At 47.1% G+C, this 26,817-nt stretch overlaps 1 protein-coding gene across 1 annotated transcript; it reads left to right on the top strand.

Annotated features, from left to right (window-relative positions):
* Positions 1-22,159, top strand: LOC149321001 (zinc finger protein RFP-like). Its single transcript, XM_089514544.1, has 9 exons — positions 1-946; positions 9,776-9,871; positions 11,678-11,908; positions 12,467-12,489; positions 15,135-15,250; positions 17,393-17,446; positions 19,444-19,470; positions 19,582-19,608; positions 21,426-22,159. The coding sequence occupies exons 1-9, from the start codon at positions 521-523 to the stop codon at positions 21,938-21,940; spliced, it is 1,515 nt and encodes a 504-aa protein (XP_089370670.1). The 5' UTR covers positions 1-520; the 3' UTR covers positions 21,941-22,159.
* The last annotated feature ends 4,658 nt before the right edge of the window (positions 22,160-26,817 follow it).

Genomic DNA, 26,817 nt, shown 5'->3' with positions numbered 1-26,817 from the left:
AAGACAAAAAAACCCCACTCGTTCCAAAGAAGAAATGAGGCAATTTCTCAATTATGTTCTTTCAAGAGTAAAATAAAAGAAGAAGAGGGAGGCAGAAGAATAAGAAAGTTAGTTAGTACAGTAGCATAAGAAAGACATAGGTGTAACTTTTCTAAAAAAAGATTCAGTTTGTTTTCCCTCCCAAAACCAAGTATTGTAAGAACGGAAGTTAAGTGAATGAAATGGCATGTGATATCAATATTTGTTTTGTCTTGGAATGTCTGGTTTGGTTTGCTGTATTGTTACTGTTTGTGAAAGATGGGTGACTTTATGCTAACTTTAGTATGTTAGGGGGGGAAACCCAGTGAAAAGTATTAAGAAAAAGCACTTAGTTCCCCAGCATGAGTAGGTATGCAATTCTTCCAGATTTTACTCTTGACTTTCCAGCAGAGAGGCTCCTCCTCATCAGTTTCAGAGGCGTTTCTTCCAAACTAAAGAGAAGCACTTGGCAGGCTTTCTCCTCCCCCAGAGAAAGGCAGCCATGGCCGGAGAAAGTCCAGTCAAGGGTATCTGTGAGGAAACCACTTGTCCTCTCTGCCTGGACTTCTTCACAGACCCAGTGGCCATAGACTGTGGGCACAATTTCTGCCAGGCCTGCCTCACCCAGTGCTGGGGGGCATCTCAGGAGGAGGGTTCCTGCCCTCAGTGCAGAGAAACAATCCAGCAAAGGGCCTTCAGGCCAAACAGGCAACTGGCAAACATTGCAGAACTTGTCAAGAAACTCCAGGAGGGAAAAAAGAGAGAAAGCGAAAGAGAAGGGAAGAGGGATGCCTGCAAGATTCACCAGGAACCCCTGAAACTCTTCTGCAGAGAGGACGAAGCCCCCATCTGTGTGGTGTGCGACAGGGCCAAGGAGCACCGAGGGCACATGGTGCTTCCCCTGGAAGAGGCTTTCCAAGAGTATAAGGTAGGCCATCTCACCCAGGTGACTGGCAAGGTAAGGAAATAACCTGGATTTCTTTCCAGAATGTGAAGTCAAGGGCTTTCACGGCTGGCACCCATAGTTTTTAGGCTATGTGGCCGTTTTCTAGAAGAGTTTATTCTTGATGTTTTGCGGCATCTGTGGCTGGTATCTTCAGAGAATTCCCTGAAAATGCCAGCCACAGATGCCTCCAAAACGTCAGGAACAAACTCTTCTAGAACATGTCTGCATAGCCTGAAAAACCCACAAAAAACCTGAATGTTTTCAGAAATAGACTGGAACCCATAGTGGCAAATGGGACTGAAGGTAAGCAAGTGTAAAATGATGCAGATTGGGACAAAACAATAATAAATAAATCTCAGTTTCACAACAACATTGGTGACTGACTAAGGTCCAAAACACACTCCAGAAATAATCCACTTTGAGAACGCTTTAACCACCCTGGCTCAGTGTTTGGGAATCCTGGGAATTGTAGTTTGCTGTGGCATCACCAGAGAGCTGTCTGACAGCAAAGGCTCAATGTCTCACAAAACTAAAGTTCCCAGAATTCCTTAGCACAAAGCCCGGGCAGTTAAAGCAGTCTCAAACCGGGTTATTTCTGCAGTGTGTTTTGGACCTAAGAAAGGCATTTTGGGATTGTGGTAGATAGTGCAATTGAAAATATTGGCCAATTCTGTGGCTGTTGTACGAAGATCAAACAGCATCAACAATAATAGTTATTCCATGTTGGGCAGAATTAGAAAAGGAATTGAAGGTCTAAAACATACAGCAGAATTAATCCAGTTTGAGATTGCTTTAACTGCCCTGGTTCAATGCTAGGGGATTCTGGGAACTGTAGTTTTGAGAGACCTTGAGCCTTCTCTGTTAGAGAGCTCTGGTACCACAATAAACTACAGTTCTTCTTCGTGGTCTCTGCGAATCATACAAATGGGTTTTCACTGCGCCTGCGCAGTGCTGCTCGGAACCTTCTGGAATCACTGGGCAGAGTTAACTCTGCAACATATTGAAACTTTTTGGCGGTAACTCCGCCCACCCGTTATAAGGCCCCTGCCTTCCCGCTCTTTTCCCCAGTTCCTTTTTTCCGCCGCGCTAGCTGCTTCAGGGAACTTTCGCTTGCTTTGCTTGCTGGAATCACTTTCGTTTTTGACCTCGGACTGTATCTTGACCATTCTTTGTCTCCCGCCCCTGGTAACTTCGGACCTTCGGACTGCTGACCTCGCTTCGGATCTCCCTTTGGCTTGACGTTTTTGAAGATGCCTGCGCCTTTCAAAAAGTGCGACATCTGCAAGGGCAAGGTGCCCGTTCAAGACCCGCACTCCTCCTGCTTGCTGTGCCTTGGACCCAGCCATGATCCCAAGGCTTGCACGCTCTGCGGATCCCTCTCCACTCAGGCCCGTAAGAACCGTGAGTCCCGGCTCACGTCGGCGATCGCTCTGGGAAAAGTGCAGGAGGGAGGTTCGCGGTCCTCTTCTGTCCCGCCTCTGGCGCCCCCCGCTTCATCGTCCCGGGCAAGTGTCTCCAGCGTGGGATCGGGGAGAGTAGCCGTCCCCAGTGTGGTGTGCGTCCCGGCCGGGACCCCTTCCACCACCTCCGATGTGGCCCGTGGCTCTAAACCGCCCAGCGCCACCGACAAGCCCTCCAAACGCCCCCAGAAGTCATCGGGTGCTGAGGGTACCGAACGGGCCTCCAAGCCGAAGAAGGTATCGGGGGGCTCCCGTTCGAAGGAGGCTACCGAGCCTAAGGTCCATCTGGCCTCGCCTTCCTCCTCTAAGGCGTCCAAGACATCGCGCCATGCGGCACCGAAGGACGGGACCGAGCCGGTGCAAGGGACGAGGTCTCCGAGGCCTTCGTCGTCGACAGCGGCTGCTGTCATCCTGGACCTCCCGGACAACCCATTCTTCCCATCCGAGGAGCCTCCCAAGCATGGGAAGAAGAGGCGCCACGAGGAGGCTGGACGTGACCCTGCCCCTAAAAAGGCAAAGTCCTCCAAGGATCGGACCGTCACCGACCTACCAGGACCGAAGGAGAAGAAGCGCTCCCCCTCCAAACAGGCTCGCGCCTCCGCTCCATCAGCTCCCCGTGACCAAGAACCGACGCTGGACCGAGGGACCCCGGTACCGGTCACGCCTCTGCCTCCTCCGACAATGGATTTCATCCACGGTACGGATGATACCGCACCTCCTCGCTCCCCGGAGCACCGGTCGCCCTCTCGCTCGGCAGCTGAAGATGAGGACGACTTGCTCCGCGGACAAGACGTTCCGGACCTCTTCTACGACATGCAGTCGCGCCGCTACTACATGTCGGTCCCGGAGGACAGAGCCTTGAGGGAGTTCACCAAATTGAACCCCCCTCCTGCAGACCGGTCTCACCCTTCCACGTCGGTTCCGACCGTGTCTGTCTACGAGAGGTCGTCGACTCCACCCCGTAGACGTGAGAGGTCGCTGTCTCCGCCCCGTCGGCGCTCCCGTTCTTCGGTTGACTTCGCTCCAACCCGCCCGAGATCCCAGGTCAAGGTGACGGATCCCCTCTCTTCCGACCTGGACTCTGAAGACGAGCCGCTGCTACCCTCGGAGGCACCCTCGGACGAGGATGTCCTCTCAGGCTCGGCCTCCCCCCAGAGGATGCACAACCCGGAGCCATCTTCGCCGTCGGACGATGTCAGGTCCTTCACGGAGCACGTGATCAGGATGGCGAGGGCCCTCGACATCGAGCTCGCATCCGCAGTCGACGACGCCGAGGACCCGGTTGAGCGTCGGGTGCATGGTCGAGTCCCCACTCCGCCGTGCCTGCCTCTCCTTCCCTCCCTTCAGACCATCGTGAAGAGGTCCTGGGACTCTCCGGCCGCCCTTTCGGCTCCCTCCCGCAAGGTGGAGTCACTTTATAGGGTCGCCCCGGCGAGTTGTCCTTGGTTGGCCGAGCACCCCCGGCCCAACTCTGCCATCGTCGAGGGAGCCCAACACAGCTTCGTCCCGAAGCAGGCCACTTCCCCTGTCGACCGCGAGGCCAAAAAGGTGGACGGACTGGCCAAGAAGGTGTACTCGGCTTCGGCGCTTGGGGTCAAGGCCGCCAACTACACCGCGTGCATGGGGGCCTACATCCAGACCCTCATGGAGCGGATCTCCCCCCTCGTTCCAGATGTCCCAGACGACGTCCAGAGGCAGCTGGTGGAGATCAGGGACGAGGCGCACTCCATTGGAAGCTGGCTAATCACCACTTCCAGGAACCTGGTGGACTGCTCCGGGAGGGCCATGTCAGCTTCCATGGCTCTTCGGCGCCATGCTTGGCTCAGGGCCTCCGACCTCAACCCGACCGTCAGGGCTGCCATCGAGGACATGCCGATCGACGGGACCGGCCTTTTCCACGCCGAGACCGACGACCGCCTAAACCGCAAGTTTAGGATGAAAGCGGCGGCAAAGAAGCACGGCATGTCCTCCGCACCGGCTTCTCCCTTCCGGAAGCGCCAACGCCCGTGGCAGCCACAAGGTCAGTCACAGGGGACCTTCTCCCGGGACCGACAGCCCCAACAGCAGGGCTCTCAGAGGCAGCGCTTCCCCTCGCAGTCTTCCTCCTCCTCTGGCCGTCGTAACTTCCCGCCTCGGTACCGCAAGTCCCGCCGGCAGGACACCGACCAGGGGAAGAAGAGAGCTTGAAGGGACGCAGCGCGCTTCGTCTCCCCTTCACCCCTCTTCTTCTTGGACATCTTGAGGCCCTATGTTAACACCTGGGCCTCTATAACATCGGACTCGTGGGTTCTCGACATTGTCCGTAGGGGTTATGCCCTCGAGTTCCAAGAGCTCCCTCCAACTGGAGCCTTCATGTCCACTCCCCCCTCGGACACCCTTCTCGACGAAGTGCGCACCTTGCTTGCAAAGGGGGCAATCTCCTCCTTGCCTCCCGACCAGTGTTCTCGGGCCTTTTTTTCCAGGTACTTCACGGTACCGAAAGCGGATGGGGGCATCAGGCCCATCCTGGACTTGAGACAATTGAACTTGTTCCTTGACTACCGTCGCTTTCGAATGGTAACCTTGGCCTCCATTCTACCTCTGCTCCACCAGGGTCTGTGGTTCGCGACCGTCGACTTGAAGGATGCCTACTTCCACATCGGTATCCGACAGTCCCACCGGAGATTCCTCGCCTTCGCTGTCGGCCCCGATTCATACCACTACAACGTGCTCCCTTTCGGCCTGGCCACGGCTCCACGGGTCTTCACGAAGTGCATGGCACCGGTGGTGGCATACCTTCATCAGAAGGGCTTCATGGTCTTTCCCTACCTGGACGACTGGCTGTTTGCAGCCGAATCCCAAGACGAGCTGCGGGAGGCAGTCTCATTCGCCTTGCACCTCCTGGACTCCCTCGGACTGGTCGTCAACGAGGAAAAGTCCCACTTTACGCCGACCAGGCAGGTCAAGTTCATCGGTGCCGTCCTCGACTCCGAAAACTGCCTAGCTCTCCTCCCTCCGGATCGGTTTCAGGCCCTGACAACATCCCTCAGGCCGTGCATCTCCCACAGAAGGGTGAGAGCCAGAGATGTCCAAGTCGCTCTGGGCCACATGGCGTCGACGACATTCGTCACCCCCTGGGCAAGACTTCGTCTTCGACCCCTCCAAGCCTGGTTCCTCTCCGTCTTCTCCCCGTTGGAGGATCCGCCTTCGAAGTGGCTCACGGTACCGAGACCGGTGGTGGCCTCCCTCAGATGGTGGCTGGACAGTTCCAACGTCTGCACCGGGATGTCCTTCCATCAGCCCCAGGCTCAGTTGACCCTGACAACCGATGCATCCCTGGAGGGGTGGGGCGCCCACCTGCTCGACCTGGTCGTCAAGGACAGGTGGTCCACACAGGACAAGCGCCTCCACATCAACGCCTTGGAAATGCTTGCTGTGGAAAAGGCTTTGAGAGCGTTCGAGTTTGCGGTCTCGGGAAGGGTGGTCCTCCTCAGGACGGACAACACCACCGTGATGTACTACATCAACAAGCAAGGTGGTACCAGATCCAGGACCTTACTCGATCTCACACTCCGCATCTGGGATTGGTGCATCCAGAGACGCGTTCTCCTCCAAGCGATTCACCTTCCCGGAGAGGACAACGAGCTGGCAGACCGCCTCAGCAGATCTTCTTCGGTATGCCACGAGTGGAGGCTCCATCCCGAGACGGTCAGCGACCTCTTCGATCGGTGGGGAACCCCCCGGATCGACCTCTTCGCGACCAGCTGGAACAGCCACTGTCCCCAGTTCTGCTCCAGGAAACGAATGGACGGATCCCTCGGAGACGCATTCGCGTTCCTTTGGACGGGAGAGCTCCTCTACGCTTTCCCTCCGTTCCCTCTCATCATCAGGGTGGTGTCCAAGATGGCTACGGACCGCTCGCACGCGATCCTCATCACCCCGTGGTGGCCGAGACAGCCGTGGTTCGCCTCCCTTCTCCACCTCTCCAAGAGATGCTTCCTCCGTCTCGACCCTCGCCCGGACCTGCTTTCGATCCAGGACGGCCGGATTCTCCACCCCGACATCGAGAGCCTGCCGCTGGTGGCCTGGAGGATTCGGCGCTGACTACCTTGCCGGAATCGGTGAGGGCAGTGATCCTGGCTGCGAGGAAACCTTCCACCCAGCGCTCCTATGCCCTGAAATGGAGGAGATTTTGCCTCTTCCTTAACCAGAAGGGCTTGTCTCCTGCACAGGTGTCCACTCCAGTGGTGTTGGAGTTCCTGATGGCACTTTTGGATGGAGGGCTGTCTCTCACATCCATCAAATGCTACCTGTCTGCCATCTGTGCCAAATACCAGTTCGGGGGGAGGGTTTCTTTCTTCAAGGACCCCTTGGTGAAGGGGTTCCTGAAGGGTTGTGCAAACCTTTACCCTCCTGTGTCGGTACCTACGCCGGCTTGGAGTTTGGAGTCGGTATTGTCCGCCCTCCAATCCAAGCCCTTTGAACCGATGGCCACAGCGGACTTGAGACTAGTGACTTGGAAAACCGCTTTTCTTGTGGCCATCACCTCTGCCCGCCGTGCGGGCGAACTCTGTGCTTTACGTAGGGACCAGCCATTCCTGAGGTTCCACAAGGACAAGGTGGTCCTCCGGACGGACATTACCTTCCTGCCTAAGGTAGTGTCTGCTTTTCACATGTGCCAGGACATTGTGTTGCCCACTCTCGCATCCAATCCTACGTCGGATGAGGAGCGACGCCTGCACTCTCTTGATGTCAGGAGGGCACTAGCCTTCTACCTGGACAGAACTGCTGCCTTCAGTCGGTCCGAGAGACTCTTCCAGTGCTACTCGGTACCGAAGAGGGGATTGCCTGTGTCCGCGCAGAGGTTGTCCAAATGGGTGGCTGGTACCATCCGCCTCTGCTATGAACTGATAGGCAAGCCTCTCCCTGGCAGGGTTCGGTCTCACTCCACAAGGGCAATGTCAGCGTCCTCCGCATTCCTCTCGGGGATTCCTTTGGAGGATGTCTGTAAGGCTGCTGTCTGGTCCCAACCACTGACTTTTATTAAGCACTATAGGTTGGACACCAGGGCCATCCGGGACGCAGCTTTCGGGAGGGCTGTGTTGGTTTCAGGGTTACACTGATTGCACTACTGATGCTTATCCTTCAGCATTTATGTATACAATGTCACTGTTTTACATTCTGTTGAATGTTGTTTGCACAAATTCATTGAAACTGGTCTTGCACGACCGTGTGTCTTCTTCTCAGGTTTAGCAATGTTGTTGCTATGTTTGGTTTGTGCAAAAACAAAAAGACTGACTCCTTTTATGGTTCAAGGTGTTTATTGTTATAATAAATGTACCTTTGGTTTACCATAGCTTTGGTCTCAGGACACTCCCTCCGCCGCATACCTTAGCTTGTCAGTCTAAACCCATTTGTATGATTCGCAGAGACCACGAAGAAGAAGGACAGGTTGCTTACCTGTAACAGTATTTCTTCGAGTGGTCATCTGCGAATACATACAAATCCCACCCGTCCGTCCCCTCAGTGTCCTGCTCTTATTGGCTCTCTTCCTTCGCCTGCTTGGCGGAAAAATTGCGGAACTGGGGAAAAGAGCGGGAAGGCAGGGGCCTTATAACGGGTGGGCGGAGTTACCGCCAAAAAGTTTCAATATGTTGCAGAGTTAACTCTGCCCAGTGATTCCAGAAGGTTCCGAGCAGCACTGCGCAGGCGCAGTGAAAACCCATTTGTATGTATTCGCAGATGACCACTCGAAGAAATACTGTTACAGGTAAGCAACCTGTCCTTCCCAGGATTCCCTGGCAATGAGCCACAGCAGTTAAAGCGGTCTCAAACTGGATGATTTCTGCAATGTATTTTAGACCTAAAACAAAGCTTTCAATGTTATAATGCCTGAATCCCAGCTCAGCCATGTAAAACTCACTGGGTGACCTTGGGCAGATCACACTCTCTCAGCCACAGAAGATGGCACTTATAAATCCCCTCTGAACAAATCTTCCCAAGAAAACCCCAGGGTCACCCTAAGTCAGAAACAACTTGAAGGCATGCAACAACATCAACACAAATCTATAGTGTTGTCATGCCTCAAATGCTGTGTACAGTTCTAGTCACTGCACCCAACAACAACAACAACAGGTAAAGGTGTTAAAAATCAATTGTTTTGTGGATTTTGGATGTTATTGAACCTTAGAGCCAGTTTGTTGTAGTGGTTTGAGGGTTGGATTAGGACTCCAGGAGACCAGAGTTTGAATCCTTACCTAATCATGCAAATTCAGTGGACCAGTCTAGCTTTCGCAGGATAAGAGGAAGGCAGTAGAAAAACTCATCTAATACAACCCTATGATAAATTCATCATAAATCAGAGCTGACTTTAAGGGACATAACAGTCAACACCAAAATGACAGCTTTGCACGCTCTTATGCTTTGGAGTGAATCTACACAGAACCTGCTTTGGGCATAAGGACATCATGAACTATTATTATTAACTATTCCTTGATATTACAGCAGAGCTTTGACCTTTTTTAAAAATAAACATATATGTTTATGTGTACACATAGAAACAAATGTAATGTATGTGTGCGTTCACATGTTTAAAACCAATGCAGTATGTGCCCTGTGTAGTGATGGAATACATCACCAGATGTATTCAGTGGGGTTGCTTAGACATAGATGACATGAGGCTGGGGAGAACATGGGCCTTTTGTCCCGTGTGGACAACCTATTATAATCATAGAGTTGGAGGAGATCCAAGGGTCACTACCATGCAGGAATGCATAATCAAAGCACTCCTGACAGATGTTCATCCAGCCTCTGAAGATTTCCATACCTGGCTGAATCACTGATCAAACATCCCTGAAACGTCCCTCAAACGTGGAGGAAGTGTACATGTCTGAACGGCTGATGTGCTTCCTCCATCGTCATGCAATTGCCGTTCCCTCTAGTGTCCCTGAATCATCTCAAGGGGAGCGGATTTTCTATAAGCGCAAAGTTTCCATTCATAGGAAATCCGCTCCCCTTGAGACGATTCAGGGATGCTAGAGGGAGCAACAATTGCATGATGATTGAGGAAGCGCACTAGGCATTCAGACATGCGCACTTCATGTTTGAGGGACGTTTCAGGGATGTTTTATCAGCGATTCAGTCAGGTATGGAAATATTCTGTGTTTAAAAGCCTTGGAGCAGTCAAGACAGAGAAAGGATGAAAAGGTCAATCCGAATTTTTCCCCCCAAGCTAAAACATAGGAGTGTTTGTTAGTCACCTGATACCACCTTACTATGAGATTTAGGTATGGTTTTCAAAGGAAATCACTGACTGTATTCATATGGACTGATCTCCCAAGAAAGCCTAACCCCTTTCCCTCCCCTTTTCCAGGAAAAAACCAAGATTCATCTGGAATCTCTAAGGGAAAAGAGAGAAGAGCTTAAGGACCAGAAATATTTTCAGGAACTGAGAAGGCAGGATTATCAGGTAGACAATTGTTATGTCTGACATGGTGAGGCTCTGTATTAAATGCACTCCATCAATGAGAACTTTTTTTTTTCTAGATTTTCAAGTTGATTGTTCCATGTCTGAAGCTTTCAGGTGGTGCTTTCTAAAGATGAAGGTTGGTTTACATACTCCAGATAGCACACAAAAAGCATCCTAACTCTGCATGCCCAGACCTTTCTGAACGTTAAATAAAGTGGTAACTGAAGCATCAATTGACTAGTCCTATGTCAGTGAGACTGCTTTCAGATGTTGTCTACAAATTATGTACATTATGTACGTTATTTCTATTTTCTTTTAAGAATATAGTAAAAGCCTCTGAGCACATGTAGCATTCTTTTCCAGTTCCTCTATGGAAGTCCATAAGATAATATATTTCTCCCATTATCTCTTTTAAGGAACTAGAGAAGGCATATTTCTTCCTCATGAATAATATTTTCCAGACTCTAGCTATGTGCAATTTAAATGCTCCCCTTCCCCCAACTTTAACTTGTTTGACTTCAACAGGCTCTTTTATTTGCCCTTATCCTTATAAAGGCCATCAGTATTTATTTTTCTTTGCAAAACTAGCCCTCCCCTCCTAAGCTTGGAGAATAGTTTTCTCTACCTCTCTCTGGAGATAAATCCATTCCAGAGTTGTTTTCCTTCCAAAGAAAAAAGGGAAACAAAGGTAATTTGGACAAAACTTCTAACAATTCAAAGAGTGAAATGGATGTCAGGCATAAATATTCCTTCCCTTCCCAAAAACATAAACCATACTAATGACTCCAAAGATCACAGTGTGAGAGAATATAAATATTTTACCATGGTCCTGTGCTGCAAGTTAAAAATTGAGAGCACAAATATTTTGCTGCACACAGTACGATTATTTGTTTCCTCCTAAAATTTATAACCTACTTTTCCCTTCCAAAGAAAAAGCTCAAATCAGCTGAAAGACAAAAATAAGAACAATCTAGTAATCAAAATGAGTACAGTGGACCCTCCAGATCCCTGGGGATTTGGTTCTGGGATCCCTTGTGGATGAAAAAACCCACTGATGATTGTGTCCCGTATTATTAAATGACAGTGATAACGTGAACACGGACAATTCATTGTGTGTGCATTCATGTCACCACCATTTTAAGCATAGGATGTGATGATCTAGAGACTGCAGATCAGGAGGTCCCACTGTCAATACAGAGAACATTGGCTCCAAACTAAAAATAGCATTTAAAAAGCAAAAATGTAGGAAATAGTATAATAATCTCAACATCTAGCTTGTAATAACTGAAACTGTATGAGCATTATGTTGCTTGTTTATTATTATTATTATTATTATTATTATATGGGGTAGGCAAAATGTGTGCAAGTTTCGCCAAGTGTCAAAAAAATTGGAAAAAATATTCAATGCCGTCTAATTGGTGCGAAGGGCATTTTCAACAGATTTTGGTTCCCTGGCCAATTTAGACCAATGAGAGGCCTTTTTAAAAACACAGAAAGTGACTTCTGCTAACTTCCTGTTGCTAAAAAAGGAATTTCCTGAGCATAAAATGCCCAAGGGGTGGCATAAGAACATCCAAAAATGCCCCCATCCACCAGAAGGCATTTTGTGGCAAATAAAAATTATGAGAGTGGGCAGTGAGGCTCTCAAAGGTCTCACGGGGGTCTAAGGCAGCCCCCTAACCTCTTAGAGTTGTCATTCACTGTTTTAGAAGGACCAGGAGAACAAAATAAATTTGTTATTGTTTCCTAGATTGAACCTCACATTTACCTCTGCCCCTCCTTTAATTTGGATGTATTTTTCCTCAGACACAGTTAGAACTGGAGAAGATGAAGATCAAATCTCTCTTTGAGAGAATGCAGAGGTTTCTTGAGGAGAAGCAGCATCTTTGCTTAGCTCAGCTGGAAGATCTGGAGAAAGAGATGGAAAAACGGCAAGAAAAAACCCTCACCAAACTCTCTGAAGAGATTTCCCAACTTGGTCTGCTGATCACAGAGATGGAAGAGAAGTGTCTGCAGTCAGCCTGTGAATTCCTGCAGGTGAGATTTAACACAGAGATTCTGTCCAGGTCTCCAGGATTAAATAAATCCTTGGAGAAATTTTTCCCTTTGACAAAGTGATTTCTCACTAAAATGAGAACAAAACATTGGACTTTATTACACAGAGGAAAATTGGAAGTTTAAACAGGGTTCATCCCATGAAAATCAAGCAATTACTATTAAATCGCAATTAAGATTTTCAGACGCAGCACAATAAAAGAGCGATTATCCTGGGAATAACCAGACGGCAAGAAAGCATTTTGGCAATTTTCCCGTGAATGATTAGTTGCTGTTTATTGCCTGATTATTCACGGGTTAGTGGCACTTCAATTGCTTTTCAATGTGATGTCGTATGAAAAGCTTTACTGCAGTTGTGTGATATTCATAGGATATTCCTGAGATAATGGCTGTTTAATTGCAGCATCATGTGATTTTCATTGCAACGTCGTGTGATTTCCCTGTTTATACTTCCAGTTGTCTACATGTGATAAAGTCCAATGTTTATTCAGTACATTGTTTATTCAGTGAGTGACTCATTTCTCTCTTGTTCTCTTTTAGGACATCAGAAATTCTTTGGTCAGGTATGGATGTGGTTCCTTCTGTACTGCAATTTCAGTCTCCGTTGCTGTTTCAGTGGGAGAGATTCAGTCCTATTGGAGTATGCTTGGAAAGTTTGCTTTAGTAATTTTCATAGCTTATATGTTTCTCTTTCTATAATTGATGTCCTTCTGTTTTTAACTCTGATCTTTCTTTTTCACCTGCACTCTGTCTTTAGTCTCATTGAAGGTGAATCAGCAAAAAGTTTAGGGGAAATGGACAATCGGCAATTTTATTTAAACAGTGTGTTGCACTAAAATGCAATGAATGTATTTTAAAAAATGTTAAAATACAAAGCTAGCGATCTATAAAAAGTAGTTCAAGCCTGTGGGCCACGCCCTACAGACATACACGTAAAATGAACAATCAGTACTGGGCCAGAAAACTACAAATCCCATGGGAACATATACAGTACAAAAAATATCAGTTCATTTGTGCCTCACAAAATGAGATAAAAGGGTATACAACCGGTTAGAGAGTGCACAATGACTAACAAATTAAAAAGGGATAATGCAGTATGCCCATTACAAAATACTAGATATTGACCAAATGCGTTTCGACATATGTGTCTTCCTCAGTGGTCATGTACAAATGAAACAATCTTGGAAAGATACTTATAAGATGTATGGGGACATCCCGTCTCTATGGGTAAGTTGTAGCTCCCAATGGACCAAATATCCTGCCTAGGACTGGGATGTCCCACACACAGTAGCAAGTCTCATTGAAAACATAAAAGTCTTTCCCAGTCTTGCCATTTTTTAATTGTGCAAAAGCATAGAGAAAGTTGCTGCCAGCTCTGGATAGTGAGACCCCCAGAAATGCCAGCTGAGTTTTAAGATCTTAAGTCCAGCTCTCTGTGCTGTGCCCCTTTCACTTTATTGTCTTGTGTTGCCCTGGCACTATCCCATAACTATCTGCCATCCTTAACACCTGACACATTTTTTGGGGGGAGAAAATAAGAACCTTTTATACTTCCAGTTTGATGACATTTGTAGCTGACATTAGAAATCAACTTCTTTCTGTCTTAGAAAGCAGCATTATCAAAAGCTGCCTTATATGGATCTAAATCCAGACTGACAGAATCCATTAGCAAATCTCTGGATAATTCAGATTTGCTGAGTTTGCAAATTCACTCATCAGTAAGAAATACCTTGTTTGAGTTTTTTAACCACTGCAATACAGTGTGGCTGTGTTATCCCAGCTCTTTTTGGGAAGGCAATCTCAGGATCCCAACAGACAGGCAAAAGAAACGAGTTTTCTTGATGAGGAAGCAGTTAATTTTCCAGAGCCAGTTATGTATGAATATGGGTGCCTCAAAGAGAGAGAGAGAGAGACCCATTGTTCTTGCAAAGCTGATATTTTAATACAGTTAATTTGTGGTTATAATAATGTATACATAATCTGGATTTATGATTGGTTACAAGCTACAGTTTCAACTCCTCTTGTATTGATTACAGATTACACTTCTGCTTAACATGCTCAAACATATTTGGAATGGTACCCCAGATCCACACTTTGGCCAACTGTTGGGTCAACATGACATCTTCCTCCTGATGTCTCAATCCTATATTCACAACTTCCTTGCTTTATACTTGGTCCAACACATCAATTTCTACAATTGTCGCCCATCAAACGTTTCCCTTTCTATCTTTCTGGCTCAAAGCAGTCTCTTGGTCAAGCTGACCCTATATTCAATTCCAAAACTCAGACATCTCCTATCTTTCTAGTTTGAAGCTAGCAAGCTTAGCAAATTTTGTATTGTTTAGGCCTTGCCTTTGAAGCTTCTGGCAGCTATTTAGTTCCAAAAATTCAAGGTTGCTGTGTTAGCTTTTTTTTAACAAAGCTGTCTGAGAAAGAGTCAGATAGATACAGGATGTATTATACCATAGAAAATGGCTTCTTCAGACTCAATTTTAAGTAACCCCTCTCATAGCTGTGCCCTTACTAGAATTCAGTGACACTGCATGTTTTAATGAAGTATCTAAAAGCAAGCAAAGAGTTAACCCTGATCTTACTGAGCTGACTGGTCATCTTCAGTGATAGAAGATCCCTTCATTCCCTTTGCGGAAGCATCCCCTGTCAATGGCTGCTGTGTGTGAGATTCAATAGCTCCTTCAGTGGATTGGCTCTTTTACTGGGTTGATCCAGTAACACCCCTGGAAGTGGGACAATGAATTGATGGAGGTCCATTTAGACTGAATCATACTTGACTCTAATCTCAGGCATACCAATCTAATCTGGCTCAAAGCAATTCACATTAAACTAGTTAAATAAAAGTATTTTACCTCAAAACCACATGCCTGTCCAGTTTTCTGGGCATTTATTGTAATACCCTGAAAAACCTGTTTTTTCTAGTCTGCATTAATGTCAAGACTATAGGAAAATTGCAGGAAGAGGATGCAGTGCATTTTCAGAGACCTTGGAGATTATCATACAGGGTGTGATAATGCTCCCATCCTTACCCCATACTTATGGCGCAGTCACGGAAAGATTATCACATGATGTCTTTCACTACCCTGTTCCTCTGCTATTCTTATCGTGTGATCACAATATTGCCATTTAGTGCCACAAGTTTGCAGATAATGAGATTCTGTTAATTTTCCTTAAACTTGACCATGTTTCCTTCCAGATGTGAGAAGAGCTTAGTAGGGCATGTGGCGGATGTTTGTGGAAACTTGGAAGAGAGACTCACAATAACCTCTCAGAAAACCTCTGCTTTACAAAAGGTCACAGAGTTGTATAAAGGTACTAGTAGCAGCATAATTTATCAAATAATCTGCAAAACTTAAATGAATAGTTTCGAGGATTTTTTTTGGGGGGGGTATAACATGCTAGCTTTCAAAGGCTGCTTCATCAGGCAAAGATGGTGAAAAAGTATGCAGGGGAAGGGAAATGTTCAGTTTTAGGAGTTTATCGCACTGCCTGCAGTGCCCGATTTACCACTTCCGAATTTGGCTCACCTCTTCTGAAAGACTTGCCTCTTCTGAATTTGGCTTCCGATTTGGAAAAAATGGCTGCAGATGCAACTTATGGGGCCCAAATTCAATACTGGAGGCAACGGGAAGCTGGTTTGAGGGAAATGGCCATGCAATAAAATCAGCCTAACTTCCAAATTTGGCTCAAATTCAGAAGAGGTAAGTCAGGCACTGGAGGCGGTGTAATAAAGTCCATAGAATGACAGCATCTATATTTTGCTTGTTGGGGGTTGCACAGACTGGATCCACACTGCAGAAATAATGCAGTTTGACACCACTTTAACTGTGATGGCTCCATCCTGTGGAACCCTGGGATTTGTATTTTGTTGTGACAACAGAGCTCTGTAACAGAGAAGACTAAGTGTCTCACAGAACTACAAATCTCAGAACCCCATAGCAATGAGCCATGGTAGTTATTTCTGCAGAGCAGATGCAGCTATAAAAATTGTGATGTAGTTGAAAATAGAGAGTGCATCCCATGCTTGGGTGTTGCACAGGAATAAAGCCAGTAAAAGAGAGGCAATAAAGTTTTGATTCTCCATGTGTCAAGCACCCCACAAAAACTGTGTCTGCTTCTCTCCAACATCAGGCTCAGACCACCATCTCATGTGTGTTGTCAGAAGTTGATGCATTTAGGTTTATCTAGAGGTCAGAGGTTTTTTTTAATGGTTCATCTGTTTTAAAACTATAGTAAATTGACTGGAACAAGAAAGCACCACAGTGGTAAAATCCAGTAAGATTTCTCAGGATGGTTTATCGTGCTCTTTTGTTATGGAAACAAAACCTTAAATGTCAGCTAGCCAGAATTCAGAGACATGGATTACTGTTGCAAACATGACACTATCCTGCATGCACAACTTGCAAGTCTACTACTCTGGGTGAGGAAGCAGAAAATTGGATAATGTAGGGAAGTGAATAGATACAGATCTTCAACAGTGCTCTGTCTTCAGGCTAGTGGCAATTTTTAGATGGATAGTGACATCAGGGTTCCACAAAATATTTGAAGAGAAATTATGAGAAATCATTGCCCCTTGAGTGGCTTTTTTTTTTAGAAAGTGAAAGAAAGCTGCATCCTATAGAACTCTGGGAATTGTATTTTGGTGTGGCACAAGACTGCTCTGATTAAGGCTAAATACCTTACAAAATTCACAGAATTCCATAGCATTGTGTCAAACTGCAATATTCCTGCAGTGCAGGTGAGGCCTTGGTTTCTCTGCTATTTGTTCTCTCAGACTGAATTTCACTTGAGAATTTGCAATAGCAATGGCAAGTACATTTCTATACCACTTATCAGTGCACTTAAGCACTCCCTAAGCGTTTTACAAAGTGTAAGCTAATTACCCCCAACAAGCTGGGTACTCATTTTAGCGACCTCAGAAGGATGAAAGCCTGAGTTGAGCCCTTTTTGTTGGTATTGAACTCACAACCTTATGGTTGAGTAAGTGGCTGCAGTACAAGCATTTAACCACTGTGCCACCAGGGCCACCCTGAAACACTGTCATCCCTTTCTCAGTTAGTAAAATTCTTTGCAAGTGCACCAAGTACAAGTGAAAGGTGCTTCTCTTTTCTGCTTCCAAGGATCCCTTTACTTTTGCTTCCCTTGGCAGTGACTCAAGTTTCAGTGCTGAATGCTTACTGGAAATGATCTAAATAATCATATTCAGCTTATATCCATTTTTATTTTTATTTCTTGCTTTATGGAACTGTGCAGTTGGGCCCTGGGTCTTTTCAATATCTTGTCACAGACTCCATACTTAAACAATAAAACATGATTGCAAACAGAATAGTCTGAATTTATGCGAGGGGTTTTGTATATGTGAAGGTTTGAGGGTTTTTTGTTTCGCTTTGTCCATTAAATGACTGTAGTATTCCCTCCTTCCTCCCCCCCCCCCCCCACCTCTCTGTACAATAGAAAATCTGGAGCAGACTTTGAGCATAACCATTTGGAAGAAAACTGTCAATACAGGTAATTTTCTAAAAGTCCTGGAAGCGATCATGGCCTCATTGCATAAAGGGGTACTCCTGCTTGTCTTGAGGGGGTGTTCTTGTGGGATTGCTCATAAAGGAGCACTTTATCAATCCAAAGGATTATAAACAGGGGTAGGCAACCTTTTTGAGCCGGGGGCCGGGTTGCTGTCCCTCAGGCGACTGGGGGGCCGAAGCCGGGGGGTGGAGCTTCCACCCTCCGGGGCCAGGCCTCCCCATCTTTGGCGGCCCCTGACGGGGCCCCAGGCCCCGTCAGAGGCCGGCAAAAAAGCTGGTGGGGGCCACCAGCACTGGAGGCCTCCTCCTCTTTGCCGTCAATGGGGCCCTCCGTCGCTGGGGCCCTCCAAGAGGGCTCCGGTGGCAGCAGCGGGCCTCTGGGAGGCCCTTTTGCCGTTGCCGGGGCCCCCTTGGAGGGCCCCAGCGAAGGCAACCGGCCTCCCAGAGGACCCCTGCTGCCGCTGGAGCCCCCTTGGAAGGCACCAGTGACGGCAACAGGCTTCTCAGAAGCCCCCTGCCCCTGCCAGGGCCCCCTTGGAGGGCCCCAGCAAAGGCAGCCGGCCTCCCAGAGGCCCCCTGTCCCGCCAGGGCCCTCCTGGAGGGTGGCAGCGATGGCAACGGGCCTCCCAGCGGCCCCCTGCCGTCGCCAGGGCCCTCCTGGAGGGCGGCAGCAATGACAACAGGCCTCCCAGAGGCGCCTTGCCGCCGCCGGGGCCCTCCTGGAGGGTGCTAGCGACGGCAACGGGCCTCGGGGAGGCCCGTTGCCATCACTGGGGTCCTCCAGGAGGGCCCTGGTGGCGGCAGGGGGCCTCCGGGAGGCCCGGTGGCGGCAGGGGGCCTCTGGGAGGCCCGTTGCCATCGCTGCCGCCCTCCAGGAGGGCTCAAGCCGTGGCAGCGGGCCTCTGAGAGGCCCAATGCCATCGCTAGGATCCTCCAGGAGGGCTGTTCGAGGGCTCCGGCGGCCACAGCGGGCCTCCTGGAGGCCAAAGTCTTACACAACCTTTTCTGTGGTCGCGTGAGTCTTCGCCTCTGGGCACCGCCATCTTTTAGCCCAAAATGGTGGCAAAGTCTCGCGCGACCTCGCCGCCATTTTGGGCTAAAAAATGGCGGCGCCCAGAGCGGCGAAAAGCCGCAATTTGCGGCGGTGGTGGCGGCGGCAGCAGCTGCAGCCAGGGGCTGGTCCAAAGGCCTCCGCGGGCTGCGTCCGGCCCGCGGGCCGGAGGTTGCCGACCCCTGATTATAAGCATCACGTGCTCGGGAACACCCACTTGAGAAATACAGTTGACATATTACTTTTAGGAGCTCTTGAGTGAAGCGAAGCAAATGATCTAGCTCCTTTTCTCTTTTTCCTTCTGCCTTTAGCAAGGAGACCACTTGCTACCATGTCTGAAGCCTAAGTCAGTAGAGAGTTTGCAGAGGTCTGAATGGGTTTCCCAACAGCTATTAATAACACAGAGGTTGATAATCTGGTAATCTGTGGCAGTGGTGTTCCCAGCCTGGGGGGTCAGCCTGTGTGGAGGGCAGGTTTATGGAGATGGGACCAAAAGGGCAGACTCCCGCCCAAGCCTTCCGAGCCCATGGAGGACTGGGAAGGCATCCTCCTTCCCTTCCCCATGTCCCTCTGAGGAGTCAGGGGCAGCCTTTTTCTCCCTTCATGCCTTCTGAGTCCACATTGGACTCAGAAGACAGCTGGCGGTTGGGAGGGGGGCAGTGGCGGCAACACACTGCTGCTCCTCCATTCTGGGCATTCTCCCTGGAGAGGAAGCCCTGGATGGAGCAGCCTGGAAAAGCGCATGTGTGCTCCTCCTGCCCCAAAGGGGAAGGGGGCCCAACCGGGTGTCACCCCCCTTCTGGGTGTCACTCAGTGAGGTCCGCACCTCCTACACTCCAGTGACGCTAGTGGGGAAGTTCCAAATGAAGGCCACTATCTGGGAAAACTGATTGAATAATCAATTTGTCACTTTTCTCTCCTTGTAACAGTTTCTCTCAGTCAAGCCCCAAAGACAGGTAACTATCTGGCAATTCAATATTTGTCTTCATGTGATAGTGGGGGAGGTGTTCTAGTTCTCTGAAAGATGATCTGATTATTGAATTATCACCTTCCTCTCCTCATAACAGAGTCTCCCAATCAAGCTCCAAAGAGAGGTAAGTCTCTGAAATAAGAACTTGTTTTGAAAGAGCACTTTTGAACTGCATTTTGCTGCTTAATTTTTTGATTTAGTCCTATATTGGTGTAGTCCTGTACTCCTATATATAGACTACCAACTTGAGTATATAATTCCCCAAGTTTTATTCAAAGATGTAAATCATATCCAAGCCTGATAACTTTGGGATTTTATTGTCAGAAAGCATTAAAACATGGTTGATCAAGCTTCCTAATACATAAAGTAATGTTTCACAGTATTAGTATAATAATCAGGATTCAGTTTTTGAAAATAAAATGTTAATGCAAAATAAAACAAAACACAACCCAGGTTTGTGTGTGTGTGTGTGTGTGTGTTTTAAGCCCCCCCAACTCTTAAAATATCTGTTTATTGTGCAACTACTAATTTGTCACAAGCTTGGCAGATGAAGGAAATACAGTGTATGTAGCATACCTTGAAGGCTTTTGACAAGGTTCCCCATGGTATCTTTCCAAATGAGCTAGTAGAATGTGAGCTAGAGAGTGCAACCGTTGACTATGAAATATAGTTTTCTAAGTACCAAATCAAATTAATCAGGACAAAACAAGTGAAGCAGCAATTTCCAATTTATTAATTACAAATCTGCAAGAGGGGTGGCAAGCAAGCAAGCAGGCACACCCGCCCCAAGTTTTACACAGTATTTATAAGCCATTTTCTATTACAATATTTTATCTCAATTTCCATTGGATGATGTATAAACTTTTAGAAACTCCCCTTACATGTGTATTTTCCAACACCTACTTCATATACAATATACAATGCATGGTCATGGAAATTAGTCATTATATATTCATAGGGGTGTGTTATAATATTCATGAGCCTTCATTAAGCATGCTCAGAAGAGAAAACCTCTTGAACTTTAGTTTACCTTTTAGAAAAAAATGAAATCTGTTGCAATTAACAGTGGCCTCAGCTTCCCACCTCTTTCTTGATCTTGTTGGCTTTGTATATTAGCTCAAAGGAATGTGTGTTGCTTTTGAAGCTTGTCCACCCACAATTGTTACAAGTTTAGTATCTTAAGCTAAAAACAAACAAACCATTGGGTCTGTACTTTTGGCACATTATGTAAAAGATCTTTTGCAAGGGTTGTGAAGAATTTAAAAGGTAACCATTTTTTTTAATGTGGGGCCTGAATGTGTGTGTAAAACATCCTTAGACAACCTCCCCCTCCCCCTCCATCAAAAAACAACACAATAATCAGCAGGATCCAGCACATTGTTTAGGTGAGACAGTGACTTATCAAATGAAAAAAAGTCTTTATTTGCCTACAAAAAGGAAGTATTGCAATTTCAGAGACACTGAAAAAGGTACAGAAGGGGGGGGGGCAACATCAACCTGCTTAGGAGGAAAAGATACAGTTGGGCAACTCACTTAGGAGGAAGGCCACAGTTGGTAGGCTATTCGGTATAGATAAAGGTCACATCTGGAGCCTTCACAGATATTGGAAAATCACCTCCCTTATTGTGGAGAAACTGGACATTACAGAGTGTTTAGAAATACATTTTAAAAAATCTTGAAGGATAAAGCTATCAATAGCTGCTAGTCATGATGGATATACATTCTATCCAGTGCTGAAGGAAGCATTCTGTTGCAAATCATTTGCTGGGAAACATAAGTGGGAGGGTGCAATTGCTTCCCTAGCCTGCTTCTGGATTTTCCATAGACTTCCCGCCATTGGAACAGAATGCTGGACTAGAGAGAGCCTTGGTCTGACCACGCATGGCTTTTTAAAATAGCTTTACCATATATTTTTTGTTTTTCCTTCTTTCTTCCTTGTAGTGAATGTGACTCTGGACCGAGAGACAGCACATCCCAGGTTTCTTCTATCTCAGAACCTGAAGAATGTGAGAATATTAAAGAGCGCTCAGCAGGTGCCTGACAATCCAGAGAGATTTGACCAGGAGTTATTTGTATTGGGCCATCAGAGATTCACTTCTGGAAGACATTGTTGGGAAGCAGAGATGCACAATGGTAAATGGGCTGTTGGGATCTCAAGAGAGACTGTCAGAAGGAAGGGAAATATTGCCTTAAGCCCAGAGGAAGGGATCTGGGCAGTAGGAAGCTCAGGCAATTCAGAAATCTCAGTTTTTACTATCCCTCTTTTAAAAATCTCTGTCTCTTTAAGAATGACACCCTGTAAAATATATGTGGCCTTGGATTATGAAAAGGGATGTGTGGAATTTTTTGAAGCCTATACCAAAGAATTCATTTTTGCTTTTCATTCAATATCATTCTCTGGTGAGGGAATCCGACCCTTTTTTTATGCATCTGACTATGGAACTCTGAAGTGCTGATCCTTGAGAAGAACAAAAACCCCTCCCACAGTTCTACCGAATGGCTCTCCAAGGCTTTCTTTGCAGTTTCCTGAAGACCAATCCAAATAGTGTTTTTCAGGTAAAACTTCAATTTCCTGATCACAGAGCCTAAAAATTTCCATCTACAAAAATGCAAAGAAGAGCAGACAGGGTTACGGGTAGGGTTGCCATACCTCCGGACCTCGAAACCGGGAAAAATGTAGGACAAAAATTTCAAATGTAGGACACGCAAACATGTGTCCTACATTTGAAAATTTTGTCCTACATTTTCCCTCGCCGCTTGGGCTCCACCCCCGCCGCGATCGCAGCGAGGCCCAGGGCCCAGGCGGGGAGGGAAAGCCTCCCTGAGTGAAGGATTCCCTCCCCGCTTGGGCCCCCAGCCTCGCCGCGATCGCGGCGGGGAGCGGAGGGAAAGCCTCCGCCTTAAGGAGGCTTTCAGTCGCCGCCTGGGCCTCCGGCTTCGCCGCGATCGCGGCGGGGAGCGGAGGCCCAAGCGGCGCGGGAAAGCCTCCCTCAGCTTGCCACATCCTGCCCGGGGGCAGGGGCAAACCGGGGCGGGACCGTGCGGACCCGCCCCAAACCGGTAAAGTCCCGCCCCCAGGCGGGATATGGCAAGCCTAGTTACGGGGGATCCTTTGGTTACCAACTCTTTAAAAAAAATCCCTGTCCTTTAAGCATATTAGTTTATTAACAAGATAAACTATACAGGTTAAAGTATTCCCCACTTCTGCTTTTTTATTTTTGCCTCTCATGATGCTTTTAATGGCATGTTATTGTTGTTGTTGTTGTTGTTTTAAAAATGTGTACCAGCACAGGGGAAAATTAGCCTAATCTTGCTGCTCTTTTGGGACAATGGTTATGATTTGTTTACACAAAAATGTAACATGGATGATAATGTTTTTGTATAAAGAGCATGGTTATTTAACAACATTTCAACCAAATCTGGCTTGAAGTTGCTACAATTATTCCTGTGGCTTCCTGATTATTTTGTTTCATATACAGTAGAGGCTCTTTGAGTAAATCAAAGGCATGGCCTTGCCCCTTGTAGCATGATGCCAGCCACAGATGCTGGCAAAACGTCAGGAATAAACTCTTACAGAACATGGCCACCAGCCCAAAAAAACCAAACACAAAAAACTGTGGATGCCGGCCACAAAAGCCTTCACCTTCACAATGTAGATTAACTTTTCATCTTTAAAGATATTTTTGTTGATGCTTGATCTTGAACATTATTTCTCTGATTTAAAGTTATGTAATCATAATATAAAGATCTGGAAATTATTTCCTGTTCACAGTTCTTGTTCTTATGTACATTTATTTATTCAGTTTATATCCCACTTTTCTCCTAGGATGGGATCCAAGGCAATTTATGGTACTTTAATAATAAAATAATAAATAATATAAATAGTTTATTTACATTATATAATATAAATAGTTTATGTATATTTCCCACCTCTCCCTGTGGATCAAGGTGGAATTACATCAGTAAAAATACAGTGCAAAACAAGATTAAGTTAAAATATTTTCTTTTACAGAACTTCAGTAGTGTTATTGAAAACATGGTTCAAGTAGACTATTTAAACACATACATAATCATCAATAAGTGATTTAAAAACACCACATACCACTTCACACAGATTAATAGCAATAGCAAGTACATTTCTATACTGCATATCAGTGCACTTAAGCGGTTTACAAAGTGTAAGCTAATTGCCCCCAACAAGCTGGGTACTCATTTTAGCGACCTCAGAAGGATGCAAGCCTGAGTCGAGCTTGAGCCCTTTTTGCTGGTATTGAACTCGCAACCTTATCGTTTGTGAGTGAGTGGCTGCCACTGCGCCACCATTAAATTGTTACATAATTCAAATCTCAAAGGCCTGTTTGAATAGAAATATTTTCACCTGCAGGCAGAAAGATAGCAGGGAGGGGGCCAACTGGACCTCCTGTGGAAAGGATTTCCACAGCTTAGTAGCAATCATGGAGAAGATGCTACTATGCCCAGTAGTGTCCCTGCACCAAGTGTCACTCGGTCCAGGGGGTGGGGCTTCCAGTGGGGCAGGGATTCTGGGGCTGGCATGTGCTCCCTCCCCTTTGCTGCCTTGGCCTTTTCCTGATGGGGAAAAGGATGGGATGGCACGGGGGAGTGCGTGTGGGGACAGTGTATGCATGCAGGGGGAAAACATGGACAGAGCGGGGAAACGTTGAGGACGGTGTGTAAGGATGGCACGTGGGGGGAGCATGTGCAGTGTCAGTGCACGCAGGGAGGGATCGACTGTGTCATGCCCCCTTCTAAGGTGTTACCCGGTTGGGGCTGCACCATCGCAACCCCTAGTGATGCCACTGACTATATCCTCACCAAATGTGTTTGTAATGGTGGTGGGACTGAGAGAAAGCCATTCTCTGAAGAACTGGAGCTGAAAAAAAGTTTGTGTGGCTGTACAGCAAACTCAACGAGAAAGTGAATATAATAAAGTATGTATGTATAAAGAATGAAAGGAAGGACCAATCACCAAGGAAGAAGATTAATAGGTAGCCCGAGATTGTAGGACACAAGGAAAGTGAAACTTAGAATGAGTTGCGATTGACTAGGCTAGTGATTCCCAAATTGGGTGGTACACTCTCCCAGGGGGCAATGGAAAGATACAGGGGGTGGTGAGGGGGAAAGGGGGCATCAGAGGGGTCTTTTGTCAAAGTATCGGTGAGCAAGAAGAACAAGGGGAAACAGTAGCCTTTAGGACAGACATGCACAACCTGGCAGTAGGAAGGAGCCAAAATTAAAATAGGCTAAACTTCTTTGACCACAGATGATGATGAAGATGATAATAATAATAATAAATATTATTAATATTAATTCCATCCTCTTCCTCTGCCTGGTCCTCTCCTCAGGAGAAAGTCGAGCGGTGGAGAAGCCTTGCCTGTCTTTCTCCTCCTCCATCTTGACTTCTCCAGAGAAGGCTGAGCAGCAGAGGAGCCATGTGGGGTGAGCACTGGCCCCTCTTACTCCTCCACTGTACTCAGGAGAAAGCCAGGCGGAGGAGGAGCCTTGCAGGGTGAGTGTTTGCCTGTCCTCCTCTACCTGACCTTCTCCTTGGGAGGAAGCCAAGCAGCAGAAGAACCTTGCAGGGTGAGTGTTCGCCCATCTTCCTCTGCCCCATTCACACTGGAGAAATAACCTAGTGTGGGAACCAGGTTATTTCCCTGGAATGTCACAATCGAATCTCTCCCTGGTATTTATTGCCGGGATCGATTCTATCCATGGCATTGATTTGCCACGATCGTGGCATTTTACTCCGGTGTTCCGTTCACATTTGGCAACGGGGTAAAATGCCACGATCCTGGCAGAAGGGGGGGAGGAGGAAGGAGATGAAGCGTGGAGGTGGATGTGGGAGAGGAAGAGGAGGAAGCAGAAGAACGGAGGGGGCCAACGGGGGCAGGATCGAGGTCACAGAGGAGGAAGGAAGAGGAAGGAGAAGAACAGAGGGGGCAAATTGAGGCAAGATCAGGGGTGGCACACGGAGGTGGCTGGAGGGAGGCAAGAACGGGGGTGGCTGAGGGAGAGGAGGAGGAAAGAAGGAATCGGATGGGAACGATTTTCAAGTTCCCATTGGCAAAAACTGGTTCTTTTGAAAAGAACCGCAAGAAAATCTATGGCAAAAAACCCTGGGTTAAGGGGGATTTACACTGCCCCCCCAATTGGGTTAGAATACCCTGGAGCAAGTGTGAATGACCACCCCGATTCGAGTCATGAAACCTCAGCACAAGTATGAATGACCCTCATTTAAATCAGATTGGAGCCCAGGTTAAAAGGCAGTGTGAATGGGCCCCAGAATTCTATTATAGCTTCCAGGCTGGGAATTCATTTCTATGCTGTCAGGGCTCAACTGTGGAATTTGCAAGGCAAACATAACAATGGGGGGAATCAAAGATATAGCCATGTTAGTCTGCAGAATCAATATGTAGAGAGATCTTGTAGCACCTTTGAGACTAAAAAAAGAAGTTGGTAGCATTAGCTTTTGTAGACTTAAGTCTACTATCTCAGATGCATTTGGACCAAAGAGATCTGAGGAAGTAGACCTAAGTCTACAGATGTTCATGCTGCCAACTTCTTCCTTTCCTAAAAATGGGGGAGCCTCTGAGCACATCAAGAGCATGGTGGTGGCTACCAAAAGAGCCCACTTGTGGGTAACAGAGGCCATCTTTTGTCTAGCCACAAAATTGACCACTTTCTATTAATTGATTAATGCAAGGGGCTTTAGGAAGAGATTTCTGGATCACATCTTCAACTTCCAAATAGTTTGTGGTTGGAACAGACTTAAAAATATTTAAATAAAAATAAAAATAAAAATCTTGTTATTCCAATCACCCAACATTATTGTGCAGAAACTGAAGTTTACTCTTTTCCAATCATTTTTTTAAAGTATTTACTGGCATCAGTATATCAGGGGCTCCTCTCCAGCTCATTCCAGCTTTTAGGGCCCATTCACATTACAAAAAAAATCGGTTCTGAAACCGATTCAATCACGTGAAGTTCCTGCTCACCCCGAGTCTCACACAAGCGAATCCGGGGCTTGCACACCCGTTCCGTGTTAAATGGCCCCTAGCGCGGTGTTTTTGAAATCGGCGCAAATACCGTTTCTTTTGGAAAACCCCGGGTCCTGGGAATGAGAACTTGGCCTCGATCACGATCGAGGCAAATTGAGGGAGGGATTTAGGTCAGAGGGTGGGCAAAGGGCAAGGCATTTCCTCCCCTCATCGGAGGGGAGGGGGAGGAGGAAAGAGTCCTGGGAAGAAGAGAGCAAGGGAAGGCATTCTTTACAGAAGGAGCCTCTTTTCCCTGCATCCCCTGCCCAAAGCCC

The sequence above is a fragment of the Sceloporus occidentalis genome, unplaced genomic scaffold, assembly GCF_023333645.1.
Source record: "Sceloporus occidentalis isolate IW3139 unplaced genomic scaffold, rSceOcc1.0.p SCAF_1, whole genome shotgun sequence".
Lineage (NCBI taxonomy): Eukaryota > Metazoa > Chordata > Lepidosauria > Squamata > Phrynosomatidae > Sceloporus > Sceloporus occidentalis.
This window is presented reverse-complemented; position numbering and strand designations above follow the sequence as displayed.

What these genes read in the sequence shown, in the direction of transcription:
- LOC149321001 (XM_089514544.1), top strand. Translation starts at nt 521, where the DNA reads ATGGCCGGAGAAAGTCCAGTCAAGGGTATCTGTGAGGAAACCACTTGT. An exon ending in CAGCCTGTGAATTCCTGCAG is followed by an intron (nt 11,909 to 12,466) that starts GTGAGATTTAAC and finishes GTTCTCTTTTAG; the next exon opens with GACATCAGAAATTCTTTGGT. An exon ending in CAATCAAGCTCCAAAGAGAG is followed by an intron (nt 19,609 to 21,425) that starts GTAAGTCTCTGA and finishes TCTTCCTTGTAG; the next exon opens with TGAATGTGACTCTGGACCGA.